This window comes from Amphiura filiformis, chromosome 12 (genome assembly GCF_039555335.1).
Source record: "Amphiura filiformis chromosome 12, Afil_fr2py, whole genome shotgun sequence".
Taxonomy (NCBI): domain Eukaryota; kingdom Metazoa; phylum Echinodermata; class Ophiuroidea; order Amphilepidida; family Amphiuridae; genus Amphiura; species Amphiura filiformis.
Window position 1 is genome coordinate 55,011,116 of NC_092639.1, and position 11,566 is coordinate 55,022,681.

The window sequence follows — 11,566 nt, forward strand, 5'->3', positions numbered from 1 at the left end:
TGGGCGTGGCGGCTCATTTTTGTCTTTCTTTTTACGTACACGCTTCTTCTTTTAGGTTTCTGTGCCGGGGTGGTGCAGGTTGTCTCACGTTAGGCATGTTAAATGGTACCAAATTTGGAATTGGCATTTGACCCCAGATGTTCTGTCTCATTTGATGTTGTCTTTGTTGCTGTTCTTGCATACCACCCCATGGAATCGCAGACACAGCCGGATTTGGTGGTTGCTGTTGTTGCTGTAACACTTGCCCTCCAAACTGTGGTGACGGCAATCCTGGTGTTTGTTGTATCTGATTTGGAACCATCATCGGTCTCATTTGGCTCTGCATATTTTGCAAGCTTTGCATAGGTGGTGCGATTGAACTCTGAGGAGGAACACTTGGTGCAGCAGATCCCATACGATTCTGTTGCATGGCTAAAAATTCACTTGGAAATCGAGCTGCGCCCGCACCTGGCATTGCTGGTGATGCCGATGACGCCGCTACCATTGGCTGAGTTGCTTCGCTTCTCGCCGCTGGGGTGGCTACCTGCGGCTGTGCCTGTTGATGAGCCTGCCCGCCAGCGGCAGTCACAGGTACCTGAATGACATCACCTTGCTCAATCTGTACACTCAAGATGCCAAGCTGTTGTAGAGCGTGGTCACCGTTTTGTGCTAACTGGCGCAGTCTGATGGCAGCATCTGGGGGAATGTTGAAGGTGACGCGGATGCTGTTCCAAGGTTCAACTTTTGAAATCACCACATCTTTTTGATCTGTATAAAATCAAGACAAAAATGTTCAAGAAACATTAATAAATAGCAAAGATTTGAAAAACCTTCGTGAAAGTTTATCTGTGTGCATGTATAATAAGATTAAAGTTTAAAATTTTGATCCAAACACAAGAAAACTATTCCTACACTTGGAATTTTCAGATGGCTACTCCATCTTTCATCAGTGAGACCTAGACTGTGATGTCACGGAGGCAGTGCAAATCCAAGTCAACAAAGACTAAGGTCTAAGGTCAAGTCTGAGGTCAAAAAGATCACAACCTGATTATAAACATCACAGTCTCAGTCTTGCTGATGAAAGCTGGAGTAGTCATCTGAAAATTCTAAGGTAGGCACTTGTATATTTTTCTTGTGTTTGGATCAAAATTTTAAAAACTTTAATGATGGGAGAAACCTGTTCAACAATGCTGGCCGGGTCTACAGTATAAAAGACCAGTGAAAGACAACATGGCCAAGCATGTCATGATTGATATTGCAGACATATCTCCCACAATGGGAGATGGAATTCACTTGGTTGTCAGTTGCTTGATTTTGCAGAAGAAAAAATTGAGAAGCTGGGCCAAAAATGTATTGCAGTGTCAGTTAGCTTTACAGTGTCAGCAGAGAAGGCCAGTGGAAAAGAACCCAAGACAGACCCTGGTACATCAGTGAGTGCTACATTATTAGACTTTGTGAGATTCTGTAAAACACTATAATCCAAGGCAGAATTAAAAAGAATTAAAGTCACTGTCAATTAAACTCCCAACGACCCTCGATTGTTTTAATAGCGTGTAAAATGAAGATCAATTTGTCTGTGCCCATCGACATCGGGGAAAAGGAATTGCAGAAAATGCGAAAAATTTACAAGGGCAAAAAACTTTTCTAGGCATTGTTGACTTTGCGCCCTCAGGAAAGAAAGTTTCCTATTACTGAGACCTAACTTTTGAGACAGTTTGTATGCAAAATTAACCATGCAAATTAAGGCATGCTGTTTTACTGCCACATTAAGAAACTGAATCAACACAACACTCTTAAACAAACCAAGTTTGATTGACAGATGACGTCAGATGCAAACTAGTCTTTTAGAATCCATCTTTGATAACAGACAAATCCATTTTCACACACTCCTACACCTCAATGGCAGCCATAGCTGAGTCCCCCCTTAGGTCTATTCCACCTAAAATGTGAAATGATGTGGCCTTGGTGGGGATATTAAACTGCATTCCATCACCCGTGTTACACATAGACAAAAGAATGATGAAAGTTTACAACACAATACAATTCAGCATCGATTTTTATGCAGATTTAATCCACCAAATTGGGCAATAACAACGCCAGTTTGGTGCAGACGGGACCCAGTAATTCCGACTGAATTCTGACCATCACTTGGCTTGTTGAATTCGTCTATACTCACAAATATTTTTTTTTTAAACTGACAATCCTTTCTTTTATGACCAGTGTTTAAAGTGTCAAACTCATGGGACTTCAGTATTTGCAAAATAAGTGCTTATGTGTTATGATGCCTGAACATTACCAATGAAATGACACTCATCTCATTTACATGATCTGATCCTTGGAAGTTTGTTAGTAGTGATATATAGTTTGACTGATTTGTGTAGTAAAGCATTTAATCTCTCCAACAGTCACTGTTATGCTTTTTAATAGCAGAATTTAATCTTCTTCTACACTTTGTACACATGTGTTTTGTACTGTTTTATGATGAGATGTGTTACAAAATTATATTTCATATAAAATGTGCATGTGGGGGGTTATTTAGGGTTGAACATCTACAGTTGAAAAAATGTTTCAATCTGAAAGCTCACCTGCTTTTGCTAAGAGAGAGAGGCCATGCTGCATGGATCTCAACTTTTGCTGTAGGTCTACATCGTTGATGTTGCCCTTGCAAGTCACAACCAGTTCGGTGACATCATCTGTGCATGTCAACGGGAGGTCATCAAAGAAACTGGCGATGTCGTTGCCGAGGTCGAAATCGGACAGCAAACTGTCCAGTTGCTCCTTGCAGAAATTGCTGTCGAGGGCTGCCATGTCACTTGCCATGGTCTCGCTGAGTTTACTATAAAAACAATGCAAAGAAATGTATCAAAAGTTTGAAAATAATGGACAGTATTTTAACAAAGGTGGAAACAGGCAGACAACAGCCATTGTTCCATCCCTGCTACAGGCACTAGCCCTGTTGGCTGGCTTTATATTATGGATAAAATGCACATTTTGTCCAAAAGTATCATCAGTCATGTCATACAACAGATACACAGAAAATAGGATTGGCAGACATAGATTTAATTTTCACCCAAAACAGGTAATTTCTAATCAGGTATTGACAACTTCAGTATTAAACTCTTGAAGATAGCTGCACCAGTAATTTGTCACCTCTTGCATATATTTGTAACCTTTCCATGTTCACATCTACCTTCCCAAGTGAATGGAAGAAAGCAAAGGTTACTCTGAATGGGTGGTGACAAAAGTGATGTCAGCAACTTTAGGCCCATTTCAGTTCTTCCCTGTATTTCAAAGATTTTGGAACGTGCTATACATGATATATAATTATCTCACATGTAACAATATTTTGAATCCATATCAATCAGGTTTCAGGAAAAATCACAGTACTAACACTGCTCTTCTTTTAGATGTAACAGATCATATTTTCAATAACATAAACAATGGTAAAGTTACAGGTTCAATTTTCTTAGATTTAAAGAAGGCATTTGACACGGTGAACCATGACCTTCTTATTTCTAAACTTAAATCATATGGTATTAAAGGTAATGCAATTAATTGGTTTGACTCGTATCTTAGTGGTAGATCTCAGGCAGTGAATATAAATTTTACCCTTTCAGATTTTAAGGATAAAGGTATCGGTGTCCCTCAAGGATCAATCTTGGGACCGTTATTATTCAATGTATACAACTCTTTTACTTAGTTCATCTGATCCCAATATTCGGCAAAATGATCTTAATGCTAACCTGAATAACATTGCTGATTGGTTCCAGGCTAACCATTTAACTCTAAACACAAAGAAAACTAAACTGATGTTATTTGGAACAAGACAAGCTCTTCACAAGTTTAACAATGTTTCTCTTGTCTATGGAAACTGAACAAATTGAAAGAGTGGAAAAGTATAAATATTTAGGAGTTACCTTTGATTCACATCTATCATGGAATGAACATGTAAATTATTTATCTTCTAACATTTATATCTAAGCGTATAGGAGTTATTCGTAGAGCAAAGCAATACCTTCCTTTGAAAACTATCAAAATGCTTTCGCAAGCCCATGTCTTTCCTCATTTTGACTACTGCAGTTCTGTTTGGTCCAATTTCAGTGTCTGTCACAAAAATGAGCTCCAAATTTTGCATAATAGGCTAGCCCTGATTTTCTCTCTGCAGACATCAGAACTTCAGTAGACAATATGATGAGGGACCTGGACTGGGTTAAACTTAGCTGTAAATGGGAGCATCAATTACTTATTTTAACTTTTAAATGTCTCACACAAATTGCTCCTGAGTATCTTTCTTCTAATTTTACCTTCACTCATTCTACACATTCTAAATGTACAAGGGTCAATCTCAAAACAGCTTGGTTGTTCCAATATGGAAAACCTCTTCTGGAAAGAAAACTTTCCTTTACTGATCTTCAGGTGCTTGGAACAAGCTTAAAGCTTCCTCCCAATCTTTGTATCAATTTTAATTCAATGAGTTTGCGTGGATTCAAAAATGCAATTGGTCTGTAAGTTTTGTATAATATTAATTTGAGCTCAACATTGCTGCATTTTGTTTTGTATCATGTTTGGTTCTTTCATTTTGTATATAATATATATTATTTTATTTATTATTTTGTTATTATCATGTTCATGTATTGTATAATAATTATAATCAGGTCTTCCAGGGAGACCAGTACATTTGTATTGATGGAATTTCCTGAATAAATAACGAATAAATAAATAATCCAATGTACTTTCAGCAAATGCAAAGTTTTATAGTACTACACCCCTATGGTAAATTTAGACTATTTTTTGCATTTTCTCAAAAATAATAACACACTGGTAACAAAGTTATGTATATTATTAGGGCAAGGAATCCAATTACTACACTGAAATTTCAGTGACTCAAGACAAGCGGTTCAGTAGATATGATAGGAAATGAGGTACATCCTAGCGGTACCTTATTTCTTATCATAAATAATGAACCACCTGTCTTGGGTCACTGAAATTCCAGTGTAGTAATTGGATTCCTTGCCCCAATAATATACGTAACTTTTGTTACCACTGTTTTATTAGTTTTTGAGAAAAATGCAAAAAAATAGACACCAATTTAACAAGGGGTGTAGTACCCCCTTAATTGGGCAGGAGTGACAATTGTTTGTAACCTTTTTGTTAAACTAGAGAAGCATCGATCAGCCTATGTTGTCAGATTACAGATTATTTTTGCTTAGTGATCGGCCAATTCAAAACTAGAACCAGATTATTATAATGACTTACATGAACTGACTCGTGCATTGTGATATGTAATTCACCCCGGAATTCACCTTTGTTTATAACTTAAATTTCATGGACCAGGATTAAGGAATTACCAGGATTTATATCCATCTGTACAACATCAGTTGATTGTGAGCTTGAAAGCTTAAATAATGCTGGCCAAAGTAGGCTGGTGTAATCGGTAGCAATAATTGGTAATATTTACATTTTTTACCGGTCCCGATTCAGAACCATTTACACAAATTGGGCCCCGATTCAGAACCACCGATCATGATCGGTGTATGTCCAGTAAATGCCCATCTGGTGAAAATAATTGAAAGAATTGGATAAAGCAAGGGTCAAATGGCTATATATTTTCAAAGTTCACATCAAGGCTCCCGCTAAGGCGCGTCTGTGCATCCAGGATGTGATTTTCTATTGTTGAACGCACTGTTCAGCAAGCTGCATTGATCAATGCCTTGCGTCCAAGTGGACGGCTGGACGCACAAGAATTTCGAATTAAAAATCAAAAGTTACACCATTTACTGTGAAAATGACCATATATACATAGGTACGGCGTATATAGGACTGGCAAGCGAGTCTACAAAGAACCTGCTCACAATCAAAATGCAGCAACACCATCCAGTCCATTCACAGTATCACACTGTAATGCGTGAATGTGGTACTACTATAGTATAAGCATGCTGTAAATTGGGGTAAATTGTAATGGCTGTGTCTGTGACCTGTGATAGGTATGCCCACATTGCCTATCATAGAGGGCTCCTTCAACACCCAACTTGTGACTACAGAAATGGCTTAACTGTGTACATGTAATCCCCATAGGAAAGTACAAAAATTTGAAATTTGGATACCAGAAACTGCATTCATCACCATTACCATATTGATGATATTCACATACACAGTTGTGGAGTGGACTTTTCGCTGCTCATAAAAATCGCTCAAAAATCATCTTTTTAAATATTTCTTTGGACAAAAGCTGATGCATAGAATAAGTTTAATAGCAATCACAGATGATATACATCAGTGACACAGGTTTCAAAAGTGAGTATTTTACCAGATATACTAATGCAAACTTGCCAAAATAAAACCCTGGAGGCACCCTACGGGAGCACCTACAACTTGAGAACAAGTCCTCAACATGTCAAACGTTTGAAATTTGTAGTGCCAAATTTCTTGGCCAAACTGGAACACTGTGAACGCTAGTGGCTCCGTGATAAACACACACGAATATAGCGCGGTACAGAAGAAAGTATACACGCGCCTTACACTGCGTACACGCTTAGTACACTACATGGACGCAACACGCATGTTCCAGTTTGGCCAAGAATTACTTAATTTGATTTATAGGATCATGTCAGAAATTAATATTTTGTTCTGGGTCTGATTATTCGGACTAAGGCCATGGGAATTGAAGTAGTAGATTTGCGTCCAGAACTTTTTGAAATCCCACGCGGCTTTTTTTCATTATTTCTATTCTATTAGGCACAAACGAACTACCCCATTCACGCTATACAAAGTTAGAAGTAAAGGAGCCGGTTAGCACGCCAGGCACCACAAAGCATGCAAAGTGCATAGCATCGGAATTTTGGTGATCCCTGTCATCTTTTTTACCGTTTGAGGCAGTATCGCGCTGCTCATTAAATATTCATGAACCAATCACGTCACATTCACATGGTCTTAATCGGTAACTCGGAGTGGTTGGGATTGACCAGGCATGTTTTTATGAATGAATGAAATTATGACCTTAAAGTCATAATGTACGATCTTATAATATGAATTTGGTTAATGTTTTTCAAACCTGATTTTTTGGCATATAATGTTTACACATGTCACAACTTGCACCTAAATGGAATCAGCCAAATTTGTTGTGTTTGTAGCTAAACAGAGCAAAGTTCGACATAAAGTCATAATTCAAAGAATTACGACTTTATGTCCTCCCATAGAACTGTGTGTTAAACGGTCAAAATAACAAGCAGTGTTTCTTTCACTTTACCTCGTTATTTCAGCTCAAAATGGACAGAAACCATTCCCGATAATTAAGTATTATGAGCATTTTGAGTATATAATGACAAATTTAAAATTTAAAATTTAAAATTTGAAGGAAATCGTACATTAAGCCTTTAACAGGGGTCAGGCATTATAATGAAAGACAAATTAAAGACAAAGATAAAGACAATTTATCGCGTATGACGTTACCTGTCAATCAAACACGAACACGGTTTGTTTACAAGTGTCGTGATGATGATGACTTGCTGAATGCGGATTTATAACCTTATTGTTAATTTTCCACCTTTCGACATGCAAACCATCTCAAAAGTTAGGTCTTTATAGTACTTAGGAAACTTTCTTTGGTGAAGGCACCATGTCCACAATGCCTAGAAAAGCTGCTTTTTGCCTTGTAAAAGTACGTAATTTTTCGCCATTTGCTGCTATTCCTTTTCTCCGATCAGCACCAGATAGATCGGTCTTCCTTTTACGCGCTGATTAACCTGTGTAAACCAATCAAGGATCGTAATTGACAGTGACATCAGACGCGATAAATTGTTTTTATCTCTGTCTTTAATTATAGCATATATTCATGTGGGTTTTTTTTTTTTCAAGATGGCTGCTGCCTACCGGTGTTGCCTGGCCTGTCATAGCTTGTCATGCTTGTTGTAGGGCCTACTGAACTACACGCCCGGGACTCGCGGTGAACAGCCAACACGGGTGAACAACATCATTGCAGACTCATTTTCACGACTGTTTTACCAACTTCAAACTTGCTGATTTTGTTTGAAAGCCATTTTTTCTTATTTCTGGTAAATAATGAAATTTTTTGCAAATAATGAAAAAATATGCGGTAGGGTTTGGAGCATGCGGGCGGTGGAAGCAAATCTACTACTTTAATTCCCATGGTAGTCATGATCACATCCTAACATGTGAGGGCAGGCTTCATTTTAAACTTCTTGTGATCCAAGATCCTGCCTTAACTGTGTAGGGCCTAATGCAATAGGAAAATGAAGAAAATTGGATTTTGACCCTCAAAACGCCAACCTGCATGAATTTTAGTAAAAATGCATTTGTGGAATATTATTTACTTTCAAGTAGTGAAAGCCACATTTCTTGAAACATTAGTGCATTTTCGTAAAATGGCCCTTCGTGCTCAAAAATTTAGCCATAAAATACATACACACATGTTATGACATAGGAAGCCATTGATAATGTGGCGAGATGGCCGAGTGGTTAAGGCGTTGCGCTGCCGGCTGGGAGATACGATCGACGAGGGTTCGAGCCTTGGGCTTGCCTTAGGTGAAAATTCTCTTCCCTCCCAAAAAGTTCCTATTCTGTCGGTCCAACATCCGGGCTATCTCTAGTCTCGGGCCCAAACTGCATGTGGCTCACAGTTTGTTATGAACAACAGAAACCGGCTGTGAAGGAGGCTACATAGCGATGTTGTTGGAGTGACATTCAATTTCTGGAAAAACGACACTCGACCATGGAATTTAATTTTCAGTGTGTCAGTATATAAACGGTAAATCAAGTAAGTTTCTTCCACTCTGAAGACTTAGAAACGGTTGTTTGATTCCACTGACTATTTGCGATCTAAATTTACATAACACCAATGACAGAAATCATCAACAAAAATCGAATCAGGGACTTGTTTTCACTCGACCGTGAGTCGCATCATCAACCGGAAGTGACGTGGCACGGACCGACAGAATATGGTCAGAAATTCAGTTCAGAAATTTAATTTCAGAATTTAATTGAAGAATTTTTTCTCGCCCCCATACACTGCTTATCATGTGCAGATATAGGTAGTGTATGTGCTTCGTCTGTGATTCGGAAGTCATGTAAAGCTGTTGGTCCTGTGTACATGTACAGTAGGGTGATTCACAAAAAATTAAATTGGTATTTTTCAACGGGACACCCCCTCATTTTGTTCATTTTGGTAATAAAATTATACCTGCAAAATATGAAAAAATTCAAAAAAGTTTAGGGGTGCTACCGGTCAATGAACTTTTGTACACAAAGTCAATGGGATTTTTGTCAAAATTTCAAACGCTTATTTCAGGGCCTAAAAAGTCTACCAGGCTTGCAAAACTGAAGTAAATGTTCAATGATATACCTAACTTTGTGAAAACATGGGTTTTTTACCAAATTAAAGTTCATAGTTGACTGTAATAATAAAAAATGTTTCAAAAGTGACAGAGGGAGTGTAGCTCAAGAAAAGAATACCCTGTGATATCCCCTGGAATCCCACCAGGCACCCCAAATTTATACCTTACTGAACTGAACTGTTGATAAAAAAAAAGATTAAAATTCTTCACATATTAGTTTACCCCAATGGTGATACCAGCTTTTGAAATCTTATGTAATAGTAACTATCAAAATCCATACATCTGTATCAGGGGTGGTCATTATGGCCATACCTGATGAAGATTTGTATTGTTTGAATTGAATGACCACAGGAAGGATTAGATTCACCATGGTTGAAAAGAAATGTATATAAATTGGGGTCACAACATTGGATAGTGGCCAGTTCAAAACTACACCTTGTGCAAGGTACTTGTGACAAGAGCTAGAGTGGCTAAGACACTACTGGATTGCACATTAAACATTACACTACACTTACATAAAATTACAAACCTACACACATTCAACACTTGAATAACATAATTTACAGTTACAAACCTACATACATTTAAAAAAAGAAGAAGAAAGAACTAGAGCCCCATAAACACAACTTTATATTAGCCAAGTACCATAATATTTTGGCTGTTCCAGCAACTGCCTTGCCTCAAATGTAACAGTTTTCACAAAAATGCAATTTTCTGGAAAGCGGGTTAACATTTTTGCAATTTTCTTTAGCATTTATTTTAAGGACATTACTCACACTATGATCAAATATTTTTGGCACAATCAGGGAAAATTAACATGGCTTTTTTGTGTTTTAAAGAAAATGGCTCATAAATCCCATTGACTTTGTGTACAAAAGTTCATTGACCGGTAGCACCCCCTAAACTTTTTTGAATTTTTTTCATATTTTGCATGTATGATTTTATTACCAAAATGAACAAAATGAGGGGGTGTCCCGTTGAAAAATACCAATTTCATTTTTTGTGAATCACCCTAATGTACAGGAAGAGTCAAACCCTGTGCACGTTAAGTGTCAGAGCTATTCGAAAAGAGAAGGGGGACCATCCCCGGTTCTGATATCTGCAATCAATCCTAGGTTCCAGGATCGTGCATAGGTAAACTGTGCACGTACATGCGTAAAGCCTGTGCGTTGATACTCAACCATTTGAGGTAAGCACGTATATGGAAGGAAGGAAGGACACCAAATTTCATGAATTTGGGACATTCAGGCGTCAGCATGTTCAGGCAAGCATACTTTTCCTCAGGCCTCATAACTTTGCCAATAGTAGGCCTACATACATGATTGACCCCTCATTTTTTAAGTTAAATGATTCTCTTTTTAATGAAAGTAATTTTAAATGAATTTATTAAATTTCAAAATTTTATGAACATGCCTACCCAATGGCTGCCCTACTAAGACTAGAGAGTCAGTGTGTGGTTATTTTTTATTGTTTTACATGTATGTTTTTTAAACTTTTACTTTTCACATCATCATCCATGCATCATGCATCATACTTGGAACAAGACTAATTTAAATCACGGTAAACAGGTTATAAAGAATCGGAAATAATTGTAAATAAAAATGTGTAATTATTAATGGCTCAGAAAGCTTAAAAGTAAAACAAAAGCCAAAATAATTAAAACCGGCCTACGTGACCAGGGATGGGGCGGTGATTTTCGAGCCTAATAATATTTTTTACTCCTCCGCTATTGATTTCTCACCAAGTTTAAAACATACATTGGTTGCACAAGATACTTCGATTCCATTTCCAGTTCAAATGCGTGCCTGATTAATTGTTTTTTCTGTAATTTTGCAACTCACCATCGCCCTGTGGAAATCAGAAATCGTCCATCGTCGGCAAGCGTGGGTCAGAGTTGAAAATTCCTTATTTTTGCCGCTGATGGCAGGCTATAATAGGGTTGGGCAATATCAGACAATATTACACACCCTTGATTTTTGTTCTCTGCTATTTCCATTTGAACATGTTTGAATAAATAAATAAATAAATAAATAAATAAATAAATAAATAAATAAATAAATAAATAAATAAATAAATAAATAAATAAATAAATAAATAAATAAATAAATAAATAAATAAATAAATAAATAAATAAATAAATAAATAAATAAATAAATAAATAAATAAATAAATAAATAAATAAATAAATAAATAAATAAAATAAATAAATAAATAAATAAATAAATAAATAAATAAAT

The 11,566-nt window shown here is 37.0% G+C and overlaps 1 protein-coding gene across 1 annotated transcript; it reads right to left on the reverse strand.

Annotated features, from left to right (window-relative positions):
• Nucleotides 1–31: 31 nt before the first annotated feature.
• Nucleotides 32–11,229, reverse strand: LOC140166923 (uncharacterized). Its single transcript, XM_072190408.1, has 3 exons — nt 11,171–11,229; nt 2,565–2,815; nt 32–747 (listed from the first exon to the last, which is right to left on the reverse strand). Exons 2-3 carry the CDS (start codon nt 2,797–2,799, stop codon nt 32–34), a joined length of 951 nt encoding a protein of 316 aa, XP_072046509.1. The 5' UTR covers nt 2,800–2,815; nt 11,171–11,229.
• Nucleotides 11,230–11,566: the final 337 nt, after the last annotated feature.